At 46.6% G+C, this 18,312-nt stretch overlaps 1 protein-coding gene across 1 annotated transcript; it reads right to left on the minus strand.

The window, feature by feature from the left end:
* Positions 1-863: 863 nt before the first annotated feature.
* On the minus strand, positions 864-16,172 carry LOC142557646 (uncharacterized). Its single transcript, XM_075669630.1, has 3 exons — positions 15,219-16,172; positions 5,856-5,997; positions 864-4,830 (listed from the first exon to the last, which is right to left on the minus strand). The coding sequence occupies exons 1-3, from the start codon at positions 15,324-15,326 to the stop codon at positions 4,448-4,450; spliced, it is 633 nt and encodes a 210-aa protein (XP_075525745.1). The 5' UTR covers positions 15,327-16,172; the 3' UTR covers positions 864-4,447.
* Positions 16,173-18,312: the final 2,140 nt, after the last annotated feature.

An 18,312-nucleotide genomic window follows, 5' to 3' on the forward strand; every position in this document is an offset into this window, starting at 1 on the left:
GAGCGTTGCATCGCAGAGGTCTCGACTCACGACTCAACAACGAGACTTGCCCTCTCTTTGTTGTTGTTGTTTTCTTGGCAACCATTATGTTACTCATAGAATCGGCTACTCTACGCAACACGTGACCTGCCCGACACCACCACTTCTCTAGTTCTCTCCGCACTTTTTTTTCAGTTTGTTCAAAAGTTGAAAGAAGTTCATCCGGCTCATTTGAATTAAAATAGACATTACTGTACGGACATTTGCCGAAGGAACCATATCCGAGCTGTCCCTAGGAGTACTGGGAAGCAAGGAGACCGAGCCACACACAGTCATCTGGGTTACAGCCCACATGGGACAGATTGAGGGTGCCCCGCCCAACCTCAGTGAGTCGGTACACCATGCTGCGCGAGGGATCATCGACCGCGTAGCTACCGGGCAGCGTGATGTTGGGGCATACAGACAATGGGGACTCTCCTTCCTCCAAGCACTTCCTCCAAGCACTTTTACTTGGCTAGGAGGATTTACCACCTCCCACATTGTAAACTCAATTGACCTGAGGCTTTAACACTAAGGCTTATATTCAGACGGCGGCATACCCAAACCTCCTACTTCTTCACAGGATTTACCCCGAAATTCATACAACAAATGCATGTGCACTATGCAGTGACTTAGCGAACTTAGATCACATGCTCTGGCGGTGTACCGCGTTATTCGGCGATGAAAGCAACACTTCGTCACGCTGGGATGCATTTGTACACGCAGCCCCAACCTCGAAGAACGGGCCCGCGACGCGGCGGAGAGGCTCGGCCTCTCTGTCCCGACGTGGGAGCGGCCCGCTCAATAATTAAATAAACCACAATAAAGTTCACGCATCCCATCCATCCATTACTCAATATATTTTAATACCCGTCTTGTGAGAGCACTGGATTTGTTAAGCACAGGAAGAAAGAGATCACTAAACAGTCCTCGCCGTCCATCCATCCATTCATTACTCAAAATATTTTAATACACGTCTTGTGAGAGCACTGGATTTGTTAAGCACAGAAAGAAAAAAATCACTAAACAGTCGTCACCGTTAATTACAACGTTGTGTTGCGCTTTGTGATAATGGTAATGGCTTTTTTTTTTTGTTGCTGCATCTGCTGTTTATGCATAATGAGTGTAATGCATCTAAAAACGAGTGCTGGCTGTTCAGGCAATCTGAAAGTTGGCCATACGAAGGAACTCCTAAGTTTGATAATATATAGGTGAGATTATAGTTACGTTGGAATATGAAAGCCGTACTGGCGACAGCCCCTTTCCGCCCTTCCGCAGCGTCTGTGAAAGTGCAACAAGCAGCTTCACAATTTTTTAAGTCGACTCGGCGAACGTAGATATCCGAAATCAGTTTGTCGTAAGCTGTACTGCTGACTCTATCAAAAATAGTTGCAATTTCGCTTGAAAGGCGAAGCATCGATTGTGATAGCAAATTAGTAGAGAGCCATAATAAGCAAGGATAGTAATTTTATCGGCCGTATAAACGTGTAAGCACTCGCTTACTAACTAAAGTAACGAGCACAGTGTCAGCGTGCACTGGCAGACATGCGCACATCACACTCGATGACCGCGGACATTCGCTGTCAGAGCGCTGTCACGAGGTTGAGCCGCGATCACCGGCTCACCCTCGCACGCTTTCACTCGCACATACATCATACGGTACGTGGCGACAGTGTTATCGTCCTTGGCCTTTATGTGGAACATCACGGGGACGCCTACGGTGACGACGTCGGCAAAAATGCGCCTGGAGTGTACATATAATTGCTATCGCAATAAAACAGTACTCGTGTCTAACTCGCCCTTATGATGTGGCACCTTGGGCGTAGTCATGGACAAGTTACCTTTAATGCGAAGTATTATTTACCTCGTAGCAAGCGCTTTGTGATCAGTTTCGGTCTAGCCACGTCTCGAATTCCTTCAATGAAAATGACAAAAGAAATCACCTGTCCGATGCTGGGCGTCATGGTTCGTCAGCACGCAATCCCGACGCTGTTTTACGGTTGGCGTCTAGCACCCCGTGCAGAAAGGACTCTCGCCCACCATGCCTCATCGAAACGAAGTGTGACTTCCTAATTCGCCAAGGTTGTCTCGAGTGTATGCCGGTCTGGCGGAAGCCCCGCAGTGTTTACAAGCCACTGTTGTGTGTGTGCGACTTTAGAGGGACCCTTTCCTCGAACTGTCAAGCTCTACGGGGGAACTTCCGCGAACCAGCAACGCGCAAAAGAGAAGGACAAGTGTCTACAATTCCCGGACCTGAGGCTTGGTATAACCGGAGGCGAGACGCCCTTTTCCTTGCAGCAGGCTTGGTATAACCGGAGGCGGGACGCCCTTTTCCTTACAGCGGTTTGGTATCCGCGGAGGCGGGACGCCCATCGACGAACCAGACTCTGTGCCTGTCACGTGACGTCGACGGGAGCAAGATCCCTCCCACGATTTTAGAGAGCCTATTTAAGCGGCTCCGAAATTTACTTTTCATCACTTCATTCTCTTCTTATCATCTTTCACCAACCTTTGAATAAACCGTGCAAGTTTCGCACTAGAAATCGTCTCGTCTTTGCCTGGTCGCCATGGTCTACCGGATGCCTGCAGCCCGCCGACAACGCCACGCTACCCAATAGTAACGTCGGTCAAACTTCGATAAACAGGCGCCGCTACAACTCGGCAGCAGTACGATACGCTACCCCGGAGTACGCAACAACGCTCAATCAATTAGGCCGCCGACGAAGGCATACTTCTTTCGTGCCAGCTGGCGCTCTGAAACGTTTCGTGCGCGCGTCGCATTGTCTAGCAAAAAGTTGCTTGGAAAAGCGAGAGCACATGCAGGCACGCCAGTATCTGTAAGGTCAAAAACGCAGGAGTGGAACCCGTGAATAATTAATTACTTTCCATTAATTACGAATCTTCATTACGCGAGTCAAGTCGCAACAAGTTGCTCATAAAAGAGAGCGTCGCCGAGTTTGTTACTCTTATCATAGCTAGTTTATCTATGCTTCTCCTACGGCGGCTAGCGCTTTGAGAGAGAGAGAGAGAGAGAGAGAGAGAGAGAGAGAGAGAGAGAGAGAGAGAGAGAGAGAGAGAGAGAGAGAGAGAGAGAAAGAAAGCCTACTGACCGCACCGTAACTGTCTGGGTCGTGGCTGACACCTGAAAATCGGTCAGCAGTGCGGGGAAGGGAGAGAAGTGGTATAGAAAGATGACAGATATACTAAGGTTGAAAGTGCTCGGAGCTGTTAGTTCGGCTGGCTTAAACTGCTCTGCGAACGCTAATCCCGTTCTGCAGAAACGTGGAAAGCGACAATTCCAGCTGCATCAGCTATATTGCGGGTGCGAATCCGCTATGTGACATTATACCACTTTCAGGTATCGGTCCGTGCCATAATGGAACAGGTTGTCGCGTTTCTTCGCCAGAATAGGACATGTCGTTGAAATAGAATCATCGTCGATCAATCCATTGTTAACTGTCGGGCCGTCGCCTTGCCGTTGTCGTCGAACTCACACGATTGGATCACACACACACACACACACGCGCACACACACGCACACACACACACACACACACACACACACACACACACACACACACACACACACACACACACACACACACACACACACACACACACGGTGGGGGGATTTTCAACTAAAACATACTTTAATTAAGCAGACGCACGAATAGTCGGAAGCGTGTAATGAAAACTCATGCATAGTGCCTTTGTTTGTCGTCTCCAACATTACTGTGTCACTGCTGGCGAAACTTCTTTAGGTGTGCAGAGTCCATCATAGGGTATTGCCAAAGTAAGTGAAGTTTACTATTCATTTGCTTGCTTATATGTTCTACTCTTTGCTACTACTCTGTGCTTGTTTATACGTTCCTTTCTTGTCTAGTTCAAGTGATGTCCTTTTGTGGGACTCGATGTGCCTCGCAGTACTGAGTGGACATGATAGCGACACGCACTGCTGCGCGCGAACTTATCGCAGGCGTGCGCTTCGCTTGTGTTGTTTTGCTGGGCCGATACCGGAGGCGGTGAAAGGTCACATATAGAGTCACAAAGCGCTGGTTACCCACCATGGTACACACGTATGTTTTAAGGGTCCTCAAAGGCAAAGAATGCTTCGCATTCAGAGGAAATTAGTAGCACAGCATGACTCAAATAGAAACAGCTAGATAGGTTCCGACAAGCACCTCACATTGTGTGTTCACGTGTCAATACCGATGCAAACATCATAACAAATCGCAACATTCGTCTTGGTAATACCTTTTCTTCAAACCAATATGCCCCACGTTCTGCAAAGTAGACGAAGAAAAAATAACCTGTGTCCCGCTTATTTGTAAAGCCTTATAACGAAAGTTGTTCACGGATAAAGGAGTCTCACGGGCACACTTTGATATTATGTACATAGGCAGGCACTCAGCGGTCTCGCGGTTGACGTTCATCGCTGGTCGACGGGTGACGGCTCGATTCCCATAAAGGAACTACTGCGCTTCGTAGAGAACGGTATCTTGCTGAACGCCGCGAACACGAACGAGTTTCTGGCCCTCGGCTTGGACTCCGGTTGGGTCAATTCTTTCGCACACGAAGCTTCGAGCGGCGGTTCCAGAAGGTCTGGCATCGAGTTCGCCTTGGACTTCGCCGCCGCGTTGGAGGAGGCGAACGTCACTTTCTTCTTAGACCCTTGGGAGGCTGGCGCTGACGTCAGGGCGGCAGAGACCACCACTTCGGGCCTAGGTGGCGTCCTGGCTAGAAATGGTCGCCGAAGGCTGTCGTCGGGGCTGCCCACGTCGTTGACTAGACACTCCAGGAATGTAGCGTCGTCTGCAAAGGAATTGAGAAGGCGCTCCTTTTGACGGTGCACACTTCAAGCCGAGAGATATTAAGTGGTGCGATGAAATGAACCGCACGCTTTTTTTTCTTTGCGAAACAAGCGTGGCGACTAACAGCTCGGTCAAACACAGGAGACGAATGCAATGTTCTCCCGCTCTTCGTCCTCGGCGTTCATTGCCTCGGACAACAGTCATCACCAAGTTACTATTGAAAGCTTTCCGCCGAAGTGTTTGTATTATCTGTTCAGAAAACTCGGGCCAGTCGAAGTTAATCGCAAATTTATTTTTCCCTGTACTGAAACTGACAGCAGCACTGCCGATTCTCCATGGCTTCGTGATTGAAGATTGCATGTTTTAGTGTTTCCGCTTTAATGAAATGACCAAACGTACAGAAGCACCGATGACGACAGCGGGTGAGGCTGTGTTGATACCGCAAAAGGCTGGAGTGTTCTAGCTTCACTAGTTTCACTAGCTACGAAATCCTTTAGCATGGCACATGAGAACACAGCCATTTAACGCAATAACTAGGCCCGTGCATGGGGTTTCGTTGAGCACAGCTGTGCCACAACATGTCCCCTACATCGCTACTGTTCGTAACTGTCCCTGCGTTTCGCCAGAAGTGCAACTCTATATTGTGCGCCTACAGCTTAGCATTCCCTAGATCATCTGATGTGCGTGTTTGTCCTGTCACAGTACTATTCATTCTTGTGGACATTCTCTCTAAAGTTGCTTGTTCTTACCGTGGCCTCCGAGACCGCCCCGGCGCACCGCCGTTGTCACCTCAGAGGCCGTGTATATACTATACTGTAATGCGGATCTACAGGGAGAGCATACGGAGAGAGGAAAGTTAGGAGGTTGACCGGAAAAGCCTCCGGTTGTGTTCCTTTATATAAGACAATAGCAAGAGAGAAGGTTCCTTCAACACATGCGCGTGCACACGGAAAGTGTATAGCAGTTAAAGGCGATCTCAGAAACCCGTCGATTTCGTGTGCATAACTAGAGCGGAGGACAACGAACCTATCTCGAAGGAAGAGAGTGATTTCTCTGGCGAGCCCGTTTGCGCTCGGTCGAACCAGTTGCTGTAGCCGCTGTTCCATCTCATGAAGTTCGGTGGTGCTATGTCGCAGGCAGGCGACGTTGCCGGCCTCGTTCTCCTAGTCTGAAAGAGGGAGAGGAGGGCGAGAAACGTCAAGGAGCAATTTAATAAATGTATAAGTACCAGTGAAATTTAAAACAAGATAGCATGAAAAGGAGAAGCAATGAACTGTCTCGAAGTAATATTTGGTCATTCTATGGAAAGCCTATGAAATGTTTTAATTGAACGTGCTGCTGGGCTAGTTGGTTCATACTTGCACATTTAACAAGCACGCGCCTTAGACTGGACAATGAAGCAGACACAAGATAAGCACTGTGTTTTTATGCCTTGTTATAAAGCCTAGAGCACAATGTCCGTAGAAAGTCTGCAGATGTGGGGATGGCCTGACACTTTTTGTCAGACATTGTCTGTAGACTTGCATACAAACTTTTCGGAGATTTGTGCGCTACAACGCACCGAAGGAGCTGAACTTGTTGACTATTTTTGCCTTGCAGAAAGGCTGCGTGTATCGTTTATGCAAACAGCAGGATAAATGTATTAGGGAGCAAAGCAGTGCATTTGATATCTGTTGAAAATCTAAAGACCATTTAAGCTTGCCGTTATAAGATAAGAACACGAAGAATAACTAGAGTTTTGAGCAAATTGCAGGTTACTGGGAAGCAGACATGATTTTTGCTTCGTTTGCCGCGCAGAAGCGCACAATGATAAATTTTAATATATACGAAAGAAAAATGACAGCTGGTACAATGGACAAATGAAATGTAAACTTCAGAGCTAGGAGAGATAGAGAATGAAAATAACAATGACTTGAAAAAAAATACAACGCGAGAACAAGACGAGAATAAAAGTTAGGAGAATGAGGCAGATATGTCTCTCAACTCAGTTCTCTGCCGCCTCAACCAGAAAACAATTACGGCGTTGTTCACATTGTTGGTGTGTCTGTGTGGTGGTGCGCGCGCGCTCACGTGTGTGTGCTTCACGGTATCACCGTATCCCGTGTCCACCGCCCTGCCCTTGCTGGGCACTGTCGCCTCGCTGTGACGGTGACAATCTTTCGGCGCGGCAAGGCTTTTGCTGTTTCCGTCGTGGACACGCTGGGCAGAGTCATCAACTGTGCTTCCGTCCGGACGACGAACCCCGAGGTGGCCGAGCAAGTGGCCATTGCACTCGCCACGCAAGACGGTCGGAGAGAAAGGGTGTATAGCGATTCGAAAGTGGCCGTTAGTGCATTCCAGAAAGGCCGGGTAGCCCGGCAGGCAATTCAAATTCTGAAAGGCGCCAAACACGGCGGCACCTCCATACACTCCATCCTTTGGTTCCCTGCACACGTCGGGGCGAGTGAGGGGGTTCCTCTGGACCTCAACGAGTCTGCTCAACCTCAACAAACCCACGAGGCTGCGCGTGGCTTTAGCGACCACGCTGCCCTCGGATCGGGCGACTCTCTCCCCGGACACAGAGACGCTCCTATAACGCACAATGAACTTACTAAATTCGTTTACTTAGAGAGAAGGGTTTTCCCGCCGCCTCACTCCAAGCTAAGCAGGCCGCAGGCGGTCACGCTCAGACTCTTGCAAACGAACTCCTACCCAAATGCGGCGTCCCTTAACAGCATATATCCCGAGATTTATCCGAATTGTTCTTGCGTGGCCTGTGGGGAGGTTGCTACTTTGCCTCATATGCTCTGGGAGTGCGGGTCGCTGGGCCCGAAGTTCACCAAGGAAGAGTGGGACGCGCTCCTGCGAAGTCCCCTGTTTGAGGACCAAATCCTGGCCGTCCAGCGCGCCCGCGATCGGGCCGGCAGACTAGATCTGCCAGTCCCGTCGTGGGATTAGCCGGGTGCGCGTTTTATCGCGTTTTGCTGGACCAAATAAAAGTTTATTCACTCACTCACTCACTCACTCACTCACTCACTCACTCACTCACTCACTCACTCACTCACTCACTCACTCACTCACTCACTCACTCACTCACTCACTCACTCACTCACTCACTCACTCACTCACTCACTCACTCACTCACTCACTCACTCACTCACTCACTCACTCACTCACTCACTCACTCACTCACTCACTCACTCAATCTTTCGACAGTGAGAGTCATAATTTGCTGTAAATCCTGCGACTGCAGGTTAACCAGCTCTGGGAAATGTACGGCTCGAAAATATGCCGCGAAACGCTGTGGCTGTTCCAGTAAACATGGTTCAGTACAAGAATGCCAGCTGAAACGCCACACATTCAAGCAACGAGATCTTTTTTTCCCCTAGTGGGCACGCTTTGTTTGATGTGATGGCGCGCGTTTGGTTCGAGTGTCTATTTTTGTAACTGAAAAATTTGGGTTCGACACAGGCTAAATCACATTCTCCACTTTTCCACAAACAAATTGCTACGCTGACATGTAACTGCGAAGAAGCTACGAGAGCAACGGGCGACCTTGACGCTGCCATTGCAGCTGAAGATTATTTACATAAGATCTATATAGGGGAAATAAAGTAGGTGTACAGAACGCAGTAGATAATTATTTGATTATTAAGTTCAAGTTCAAGTTTTATTCATCAACGATGTCAGTTTTACAAACAATTGTATACAAAATTAGCACTACACAGGGAGCCCCAAAGTTAGAAACTGTCAGGGGGACTCCCATACATGAACAAAATGAAAAAAAAAAACGAGATACAGATCAAGCATTGGTTACGGTGACTTTGCAGACAATTTGATAAAAATATGGAACAGTGGAAAAAGACATGGAAATATAAAGCTGTTTAGTAAGACAAAAATGGCGAAGAGAGCTTCTGTAGTGAATAAGCAATGCAAATTTACAATGCAATAAAAAATAGCAGTAATATAACATGTAGTATAATAGCTAAGTCAATTATTATTACAATCACAAAAGTCAGTTGTTAAGATGAAGAGAGTTGCTGCATAAAATATTCCTTAACTTGGTTCTTGAATATATGCTCTGTGGGGAATGATTTAATGGTATGTGGAATAGAATTCCACAGTCAGCTTCTTGAAACTGTGCAAGAATACAATAGTAGAGGTCAATCTAGTCTCAAACGACTCGAATCATGAGAATATATTCACAAGGAAGGACATCCAAATGAAGGACAGAACGAAAAATAGTAGGCGCAACGTTAAAAGAGATAAAGTCACCGGTCTACGTTTGTGGGCGGACAAGCGCAGTTAATATTCTAGTTGAGAGTGGCAGGATTAAATTGTATTGGGCAGGTCACCTAGTAGAATGCCTAAACGAGATAAGCGGTCATCCATAAGAGCAACAGAATGAATGCGAGAGGAATGAAAACGCCCTCGGAGATGGCAAATGATTAGCTGTAGCGGTAAAACTTGAAAATTAAGATGGTCGAGTCGACTGACGCAAGACAGAAGTAATCGGAGATCACTGGGAGAGGACTTGGTGCTGCAATCGGCGTAAAAATATAACTACGATGATGGCGATGATGATGATAAAATAACATCGAGGAGAAGAGCCTTGTGACAACGAACCCGTTAGAGTGAGTCATCTCCGACATGCGAACGGCCCGGATGTTTGGATGACCACGCAACTATTATGTCAGCGAAAACAGATTCCCCAGTTAAGCGCAAAAAAAAAAAAAAAGATGTACCCGGGCTACGTGTAGCTCTTACAGCCTGCACAAGTGAACCTGCACAATTGGACAATATTCGCACGTATTTATGCTCCGCAATCTCTGCCCAAGCACTTTCCGTGATAGCGGGACATATTCAACGGCAGCTGCGAGCCTATAACCCCCGCACCACGGAATGTGCAACGTATGAAAAGTATGTTGAAAGGGGCCGATAGGGGCAGATGTCTGGCTCTGCCTCCCTTATCTCGAAAACAAGTGCCGCTTTTGCAAAATGTCAACGAGGATTTTGTTCACGTAACATTCGCGTGAACAGATGACAGTGCGAAAGAGACATTGCGTCAGTGACAGTGCCTAGACTCGGTGCATCCTCATTATCACCGCCAGGCTAATTGAGTTTAATAAAGGACAGAAGTCTGACCAACCCTGCTAAGAAGGTCAAGCGTCTGCAGCGATGAAGACCAAGACTGAACGCTAAACCCTTAATGGACCAAATAAAGTTTTCTCTCTCTCTCTCTCTCTCTCTCTCTCTCGACTACTTAGGTGCTTCCGGCAATTCGTTTTGTGCATCAGCTAAGCACAGGCTGTATTCTTATAAACATATTTACGTAGCCCGTATAAGTTAAACATGCATTTTTTTTTTTTTTTGCTGTGAAATCTACTGGTTGCTAACAGATAGCCTGTGTACTTACGGCATGACATTCTTTTTTCGATAGTTCTTGTACTTGAGCCTTCTTTCGAAACTTTATAGACAGTATATTGATAATCACCAGAATTTTTGTCGACGGTTGCATATTTAATCTTTCTATAGAAAACCTATAACGATATATTGATAATCTGAGGATGTTCTTGTGTGAAGTGTATATGTTCTTCATAGAAAGCCGATGGTATAATGGCACTAGCACTTTGTGTTAATACGCATAGTGGTTATACAAACCCGTCCGGAATGTTATATGGAGCGTAGTAGAGAAAACGAAATAACCTCGTTAACGACGTTTCCCTGCAAACAGAGCAGCTACTTCATATACAAAAAACAAAATGACTTTAAGAGAGAGCAATGCAGTATACAATGATTGCAAATACAATTTGCAAAGTTCATAAACTTATTTCTGCAAAGTAATATTCCTGAATTTCCACAACTCAACACTCCTAACACAGTTGTCGCTCCCCTATTAAGAGGAAGCTTTAGCTCGGGTGCTCCTATCTAAATACATGTAAAAAGAGAATTCGTTTTTCTCGGCAACCACTGCACCAATTTTGACGAGGTTTGTTGCATTTAAAAGAAAAACTTAAAGTCTAGTGACTGTTGGTTTCGAATTCATGAGTTAGGGCATCAATCTTTTATTAAAAACTGGCGAAAATCCGAAATTTCCAAAAAACGAAACTGCCAAGTTTACAACTCTGTAACTCCTAAAGGAAAAACGAAAATACAATTTCGTGAAATGCATCTAATAGTGCATCCAAAGCGGACAAAATTGATATATTACACATGAATATGAAAAAATTTAGTAACAGGGAAATACAGCTTTTGCAGAACCCTTGTAAACAACGTTACAAATTCACGTAAGATGTAAAATGACATATCGAATTTGTCCGCTTTCAATGATCTAATGGATGCCGTTCACAGAACCGCGATATCTGTTTTTGATACAGAGCTATCAATTTTTAAAAATTGTGCTTCTATTTTTTTCAAACGGTCAAATATTTGAAAATCGTTTTAAGAAACTTGAAGCCCTAAATAGAAATTCCGCTTCCAACAGTCACTAGAATTCAACTTTCTCTTTCAAATGCAACAAATTTCATTAAAATCAGTCCAGGGGTTATCTCATAAAAACGTTTTTGCGTTTTACATGTATTTGAATAGGCCGCGTCGGAGTTGGGCCCGAGCTAAAGCTTCCTCTTAACTTCAGCCACGATATCATCTGTTCGCGTTCGATCCTTGACCCACTCCATTCTATGGCGTAAGCTCACGCCTACCATGTGCATTTATATATGTGACGTAATCACGTAGTGTGCTCCTGTGGTCCTTATCTTTTTTAACATTTGTTTGTTAGCCTCCAGGTTTGTTTATTTGTTTCTCTGTTTTCTTTCTTCCCTACTTTCTTTCCGCCTTTTTTTCTTTCTTTGAACGCAGTGATTACTACATTTTGCGAGCCAATGGCTTGAGAGCATCTACGAAATGTATTCCACCCAATTATTAGTTCCTGCAGGTTTCGCATTACAATTTATAAGCTTTTCAATAAAATTAGATATCAGTGTCCTGTAAGACTTATCTGTTATCATGTCTAGAGAGAACATGTGTGTTGTGTGTGCCTATAAAATTTAACAGCAATTCGCGATAACTACTTTTGTGAATCACGCGTAAAGGAAAAAGAAAGACATCACTTAAACTGAGAACACCCAGAATACACTTGTTTTCTTCATGCGCTATAATTAGTAGTGCTTACGGAGCTGTAATACTTGCTTTAGAGCGCCGCTCTTAGGCGTCCGTTCCTGTGGCAAGCGTCGGCGTAACCGAGCGAACGAGCACAACGAAAGATGAAAGAGCGAATACGGAGCGCAGAGCGGGGATGAAAGACGCGAGGAGGAAAGCAGAGAGGAGGATGCAGCTCAACCAGGAGGCAGAAAGCGCAGGAGGGTGCGGCGAAAAGAGTGAGGAGGAAAGTGGAGTGCCAGCACGACCAGGCATGCGGCCAGTGCGGAACAAAGCGCAGGCCTGGGCTTCGTACTCGCTGCGCATGCGCTACTTCGCCTGCGCCGCCGCCGCCGCTAGAGAATGCGCTCTGCGCCAACCACGCGTTCCCGTGCATGGTGTTAGAACCCGTGTTCACGCTTCCTGAACAATGAGTGACGCAACCGGTAGAAACGTTTCGTCTGCCGCTGGTGCTGCCAGATCAGAGGCCCTTCAGAATCAAATTACTTGCCATAATATATCGCGCATTCAAAACACCCTAAGAGTTGCGCATATATATATTTGCAAACTTGGTGTTTTTCGTTCATCAAGGTGCACCAATTTTCGGCAACCATCTGAGGGCCTATACATGAAATACGTGTTCTCAACAGTCACTGGAACTGAACTTCGATTTTGCAATGTAACGAATTACATTCAGCGTGGTGGTCTAATGAGTGCGTTCCCGCGTTTAATGTGCATTTCGACATCGATACGAAAATCGATCATTGCCACCAACAATTTTATTTTCTGAAGGACAGTGAGGAGCACCACTAAGCACCGGTTGTTTAGAGACATGCGCCCGGTATACCACAACGTCTGTGCTGCCGATTTTTCGCACTAAGAGGCGCACAAAATACCTACACCAAATTAGTTTGTATTAGTGAATTGTTTTCTTCTTCACAAGCTGATTTGCATTTATTTGGCTGGAACAGATGGTAAATATAGCCTAAAATAGAGATCAGAGTTTCCTATTTTAGATAATGCGCTTAACGATAACGTCGGTACGTTGCTGTGACGTCACGGACTTCAACATAGCTTTTTAGGCCGATCCGTCACTAGCTTGAGTCTTCGGTTCCTTTACAATGCCATGTACATTTTTGTTGGTCAATAAACATTAACTTGTCCCAAGTGAATGTTCCCCCATTTGTCATGACGTCACAAGGCGTTAGTACTTGCCAAGTTCGCTTTTTTTGGTAGTTGCTATCATTACTGGTTGTGTGTGTGTGTGTGTATGTGTGTGTGTGTGTGTGTGTGTGTGTGTGTGTGTGTGTGTGTGTGTGTGTGTGTGTGTGTGTGTGTGTGTGTGTGTGTGTGTGTGTGTGTGTGTGTGTGTGTGTGTGTGTGACGCCTGCGGTAGAAAGGATGTTCCACATCCGCGGCCAAGGTCTGTGAGTGGTGGCGCGGGCTAACACTCCCAGGGTTAGTTCTAGTGGTAAAACCTAAATACCCAAGAAAGTGGATGGGAAAACGGCGCCGCGGTAGCTCAACTGGTTAGAGCATCGCACGCGTAATGCGAAGCCGTGGGGTCGTTCGCAACCTGCGGCAAGTTGCTTTTTCATCCACTTTCGTTTCCATTAATTTATCATTTCTATAATTCAATAAGTAAGTACACGTGATTTCCCCCATGTAGTCTTTGGTGTCATTGTTTGTTTGCTTCTTATGATATGATTAATATGCCCCTCGGTTAAGCACTTCTCTTTTCGACTATATATATATATATATATATATATATATATATATATATATATAGAGAGAGAGAGAGAGAGAGAGAGAGAGAGCATTGCTATAACTGCATGCGAAAAATGTGCAACCCAGGCGTTTACTTGTTAAGAATGTTATTTGACGCATGCTTTTGCAGATGTTCATATGCCTAACCATGGCATATAATAACACTGCATATGCGTTCTACTAACTACGCGGGTCTCCGTATCTAGCACAAATGCGGGGAAACAAGGAGATAAAAATATTACCTGAGTCAGAAGCTCTGATAAGCTGATACAGAGGCGTTTCCTACACTGCACGATTAAACTTGCCAGGACAAGAAAAGGCTAAATGTCGCGCCTCGTCTAGATATGGCAAATGAAAAAAAAAAATGAATGCGGACAGACAGACAACTTCTGATAAATGTCACGCAAGTAGATATGCAAATTTCTAATTCCGGTTGCCGGGGCGTCAATACGCCCTTGCACGAATGCGATTAACATATCGCGTTATACCGCACGCAGAACGCGCGGCTTTTGTTTCTAATGCGCCTAATCTGCTAAATAGGAATGTTGCGAGTAGTGGGTCTTTTTTATTGAGAGAACAAACTTTTAGTATACCCAGTTTGCACCTGCTCGTGGCATACCTTTATCTAACATTGCATGTTCTCACACTGACGAAAAATAGAAATGATGCAACCACAAACAGTATATGGTCACCAGCGAAACCTAGAGGACAGATCCGACACCACAGAATAACGTGATGAGTTTTACCGAGAGACATATGCTAGTTTTACAATGACGCATGTAAGCCTGCGTCATCAGCTCATATTCTTGGGATTGTTGCTACCTTTTGTCAAAAATCTGCTGTGAGCTGTGTTTGTAGTCTAACAACCTTATAGAGAGCTTTTTTTTTTAACGCTGCTGTGTTCTCGCTCAAATTTCGCAAGAAGGCCGCAGTTATAGGTCAGAATTGTTAAATAATGCACTTAACGGTATTTGGTTGCCTGATTCGTCCGGGAAATGTTCAAAAACCGCCTTGATATGCGCACTTCTACAACTGAAAGGCGAGCTACTGCATAGTTATTTGACTTTTTGACACATTTGACTTGTATCGGTAAGTAATATTCCTCACGCACCACGTAAGGAAGAAAAGGAGGAGTGAGGGACGATGCCAAGTGTTTAGTGACGCATACCAAAATAGTATTGAAAACAAAGAAATAAAATTGCTTATAAAATTCTAACGAAAACAACGCAACGGTAAGCGCAGGATCCTTTAAATGTTAGATGAAAACGATGGTGACTGCATGTACAGGTAATCGTGGTCAGTACGGCGTGATCAAGACAGGTGCACGCAGACAAAACAGAGTCCGCTCAATTTCTGGGTCACCTCGTCGCGATCGTTGTACGCAGTAACTGCCGCTCTAAAATTGGGTCCAAGGGCAACACCGTGCATATAGTCATTTGGCATCACATCCAAACGACGCCCGTTATTCACGAAACAAGGTAGCTAAGGGCGTTTGCGTATACGTACCTTTGCCGTAGACATAGCTTCCCTCGGTTGGCCGAGACGTAGCGTTGGGCGTTGGAGCAACCGCTTTCTTCTGACGCCGGCGGGCTGGTGAAGCGACTCGAACGGCATACCGATAACGGCTATCGGCTGTCCGTCGTCCGAAGCGCCGGTTACCGCGTCACGTGGGGTATTTTGTGTCTCTATCGGCACCTTCGTCTCATGGGCAGTGCGTGCGTATGATTCAGACAGCTGGGCGGATGCGAAACCGTTGTCAGGTTCCGGTCAGGCCGAATCAATTGGCGTACATTTAACGCGCGAGCATTCGCTCCAGCACTCCGGCGAACATTTAAAATGCGCCTTCCGAACTTGCGGATCTCAGCAGATCGAGGTGTCTCGCTGAAGTAGCTGTGGCGCTGGCAAGATGGTTCGTGCAGGTTATTAGTCAGATGTGCGAGGCGCTCTTCTGTTTCGCGGTTGGTGTCCGTGCTCTTTCAAGACATGCAGCGTAAGAACGACGTTGAACGTTGTTCATCCGTGTCGCTTGAGGAATTTTCCGAGGTCGCAGGAGGCGTCGGCGACCCAGCTTCAGGGATCGTCAACAAACAGCACCGCGTGGCATCTGAGCACGCGGAGACTGTCGTCTGGTACTTAACCGCACACTCACTGTGTTCCTTCTGACGTTTCCTTCGTCGTCAGATGCTGACACTTTCGTCTCTGGCGCAATGATGTCTACCTCCCGTTTGCGATGGACTGGAACGGGTTTTTGGCTTTTGCCTCGGGAGGTCACCTGAGCAAGGGAGTGCAAGACGGTGGGGAGAGGAGGAATGAGAAGGGGACGTGTAACGAATCGAGGTGCACACCTGATCTCTCGCGCGGCGCGACCCTATGTTTAGAACTCTTCGCGCGTCACTCTTGGCTTGGTGAAGTGAGAGAGGAGGACTCAAGCGGGCGAACAACACGGATGACATTCGCTGGCACTTTGCTTTTCACTGTGGCGTGTTTTGTCAGAGCGCTAGCTTGATTTATATTCTCCACCGAATTGCACAGTGTGCGTCTGCTCGGTTACCCAACGGAACACGCGCGCCTCCATACTCGCGCAGCGTTGCCATTCGCTGGGCACGCTCCAACTTGTGACGGCACTTATGTCATAATAACCTCCTCTCGCCAACGCGTTGTTTGTGGGAAGCCAATCAAGCACGCACTTCTGCTTCCGCATCACTTATTTGTTGCCCCGAATAAGAACTTCTTAAGCTGTGCAGCAATATTTAAAAAAAAACATAATAATAACTTGAGATATATCTCTGTATAACACCCTGAATAAGACTGCCCAGGAAATAAGTCAATAGATTTATGTTTGTTGACCTCAAAAACTGGAGACCGCTATGCGTGCCATCCTACAGAAGGGATTGGGCCATTTGCGGTGTGTAACGATGGCACACCGATCATGACAATTACGGCGATGGAGTCGACCATCACAATGCTACGACGACAAATCCGAAGGCGTGGCACAAACGCCGTAGCACTGGAACTGAACTTTGCAAAACAACTTGAGTTTTTACTGCGACATTCATGAAAAATTGTACAGAAACCACCGAAACTGATTACCTGAGTAAACAAATAGCTTTATTACCACGGCTGAATTATTCGTGCAACTTTGTGAGCCGTCAAAATGATCGGACGAACCAGAAAGACTGTGAAGATCGCGTACTCTAACGGTACACATTTTTTCATAATGAAAGGCACACTTTAGTGGTGTGTAATGCTTTTGGACGAGTAAGGCGAATATTTCTACCGGGCCAATCAAAGATTTAATTTTGTTTTAACTGGAATTTCTTTTTTTTTTTTTTCGCTACTGCGGAAACCGCACTTCACCTCTCTCGATACCTGATGTGAAGCTACTCGCCGCGGTGGCTTAACGGCTGTGGTGTTGCACTGCCAAGCACGAGGTCGCGGCATCAAATTCAATGGGGGGCGAAGTGCAAAGAACGCCCGTGTCCCCTGCATTGGGGGCACATTAATGATCCCCAGGTGGTCAAAATTTAATCCGGAGTCCCCCACTACGGCGTGCCTCACAATGAAATCGTGCGTTTGGGCACGTAACACCCCAAAATTCACTCATTCACCTGATGCGAGGCAAGCCCTGACACCATTGTCGACCAGACGCTAGAAGGAACACGCTCGTCTTCGTCACGCGGTGACGAGCCATCCGACGCGCGCGAACCAATCGGCCGCCAGCGAGCTACGCCTCCTTGCAGTCTCCCCCCCACTTTGCGAAAGTATGCGCGCAAGGTGATTCTTAATGGAAGGGGTGAAATAATTGGATAAAGTGCAGCTCAGTAACTGTCTCTGAGGGGAGAGAGAGAGATTCTTGTTGGGATGAAAAATTGGGGTAAAGTGCAGCGCAGTAACTGTCTCTCAGTAGAGGACACCTCAACCACGCTGCACAGGGGAGGGGAGGGGGGAGGGAATGAAAGTAGAGAAAGAGAAATGGCACCAGAAGCAGGAGCATGCCGAGGGCACCTCAACCGCGCTGCACAGGAGGGAAAGGGAGTAAAAGAGAGAGGGAGAGCGCAGCAGCATCACACCCTCTCTCTCTCTTTCACTCCCTTTCCCCCCTGTGCAGCGGCCGGCCACACAAAAACGGGTATTCCCGAGTGAGTGAGCGTTCGGCCGGATGTAGATAAACACGTACGGCTCCTAAAGAAAGCCACGCGCTCGACAGTGGGTCTTCCCAGTCCATCTGTCCCCCATCCTTCTCGCTACGCCGTAGGCAGAGTACAGTAAAATTAGTAATCGCAGCGTTGATCGTCACCCCACTTCCTCTCCTTTTGTATAAAACAAAATGGAGGATTGTGTCTAGTATCTCTTCTTATGGCGTGACTTCGTTTTCCAAAACATTTAGTTAACTATAGTATGTATAACCCGCCGTGGCGGCGTAGTGGCTTTGGCGTTTTTCTATGGGGGATCAATGTAAAAAGACGACCGCGTCCGTTGCAGTGGGTGCGCTTTAAGGAACCCCAGGTTGTCAACATTAATTCTGAGTCCCCCACTACGGCGTGTCTCACAGTAGTCAAATCGTGGTTTTGGAGTGTAAAACCCAAGAATTCAATTCAAC

This window comes from Dermacentor variabilis, chromosome 9, assembly GCF_050947875.1.
Source record: "Dermacentor variabilis isolate Ectoservices chromosome 9, ASM5094787v1, whole genome shotgun sequence".
Lineage (NCBI taxonomy): Eukaryota > Metazoa > Arthropoda > Arachnida > Ixodida > Ixodidae > Dermacentor > Dermacentor variabilis.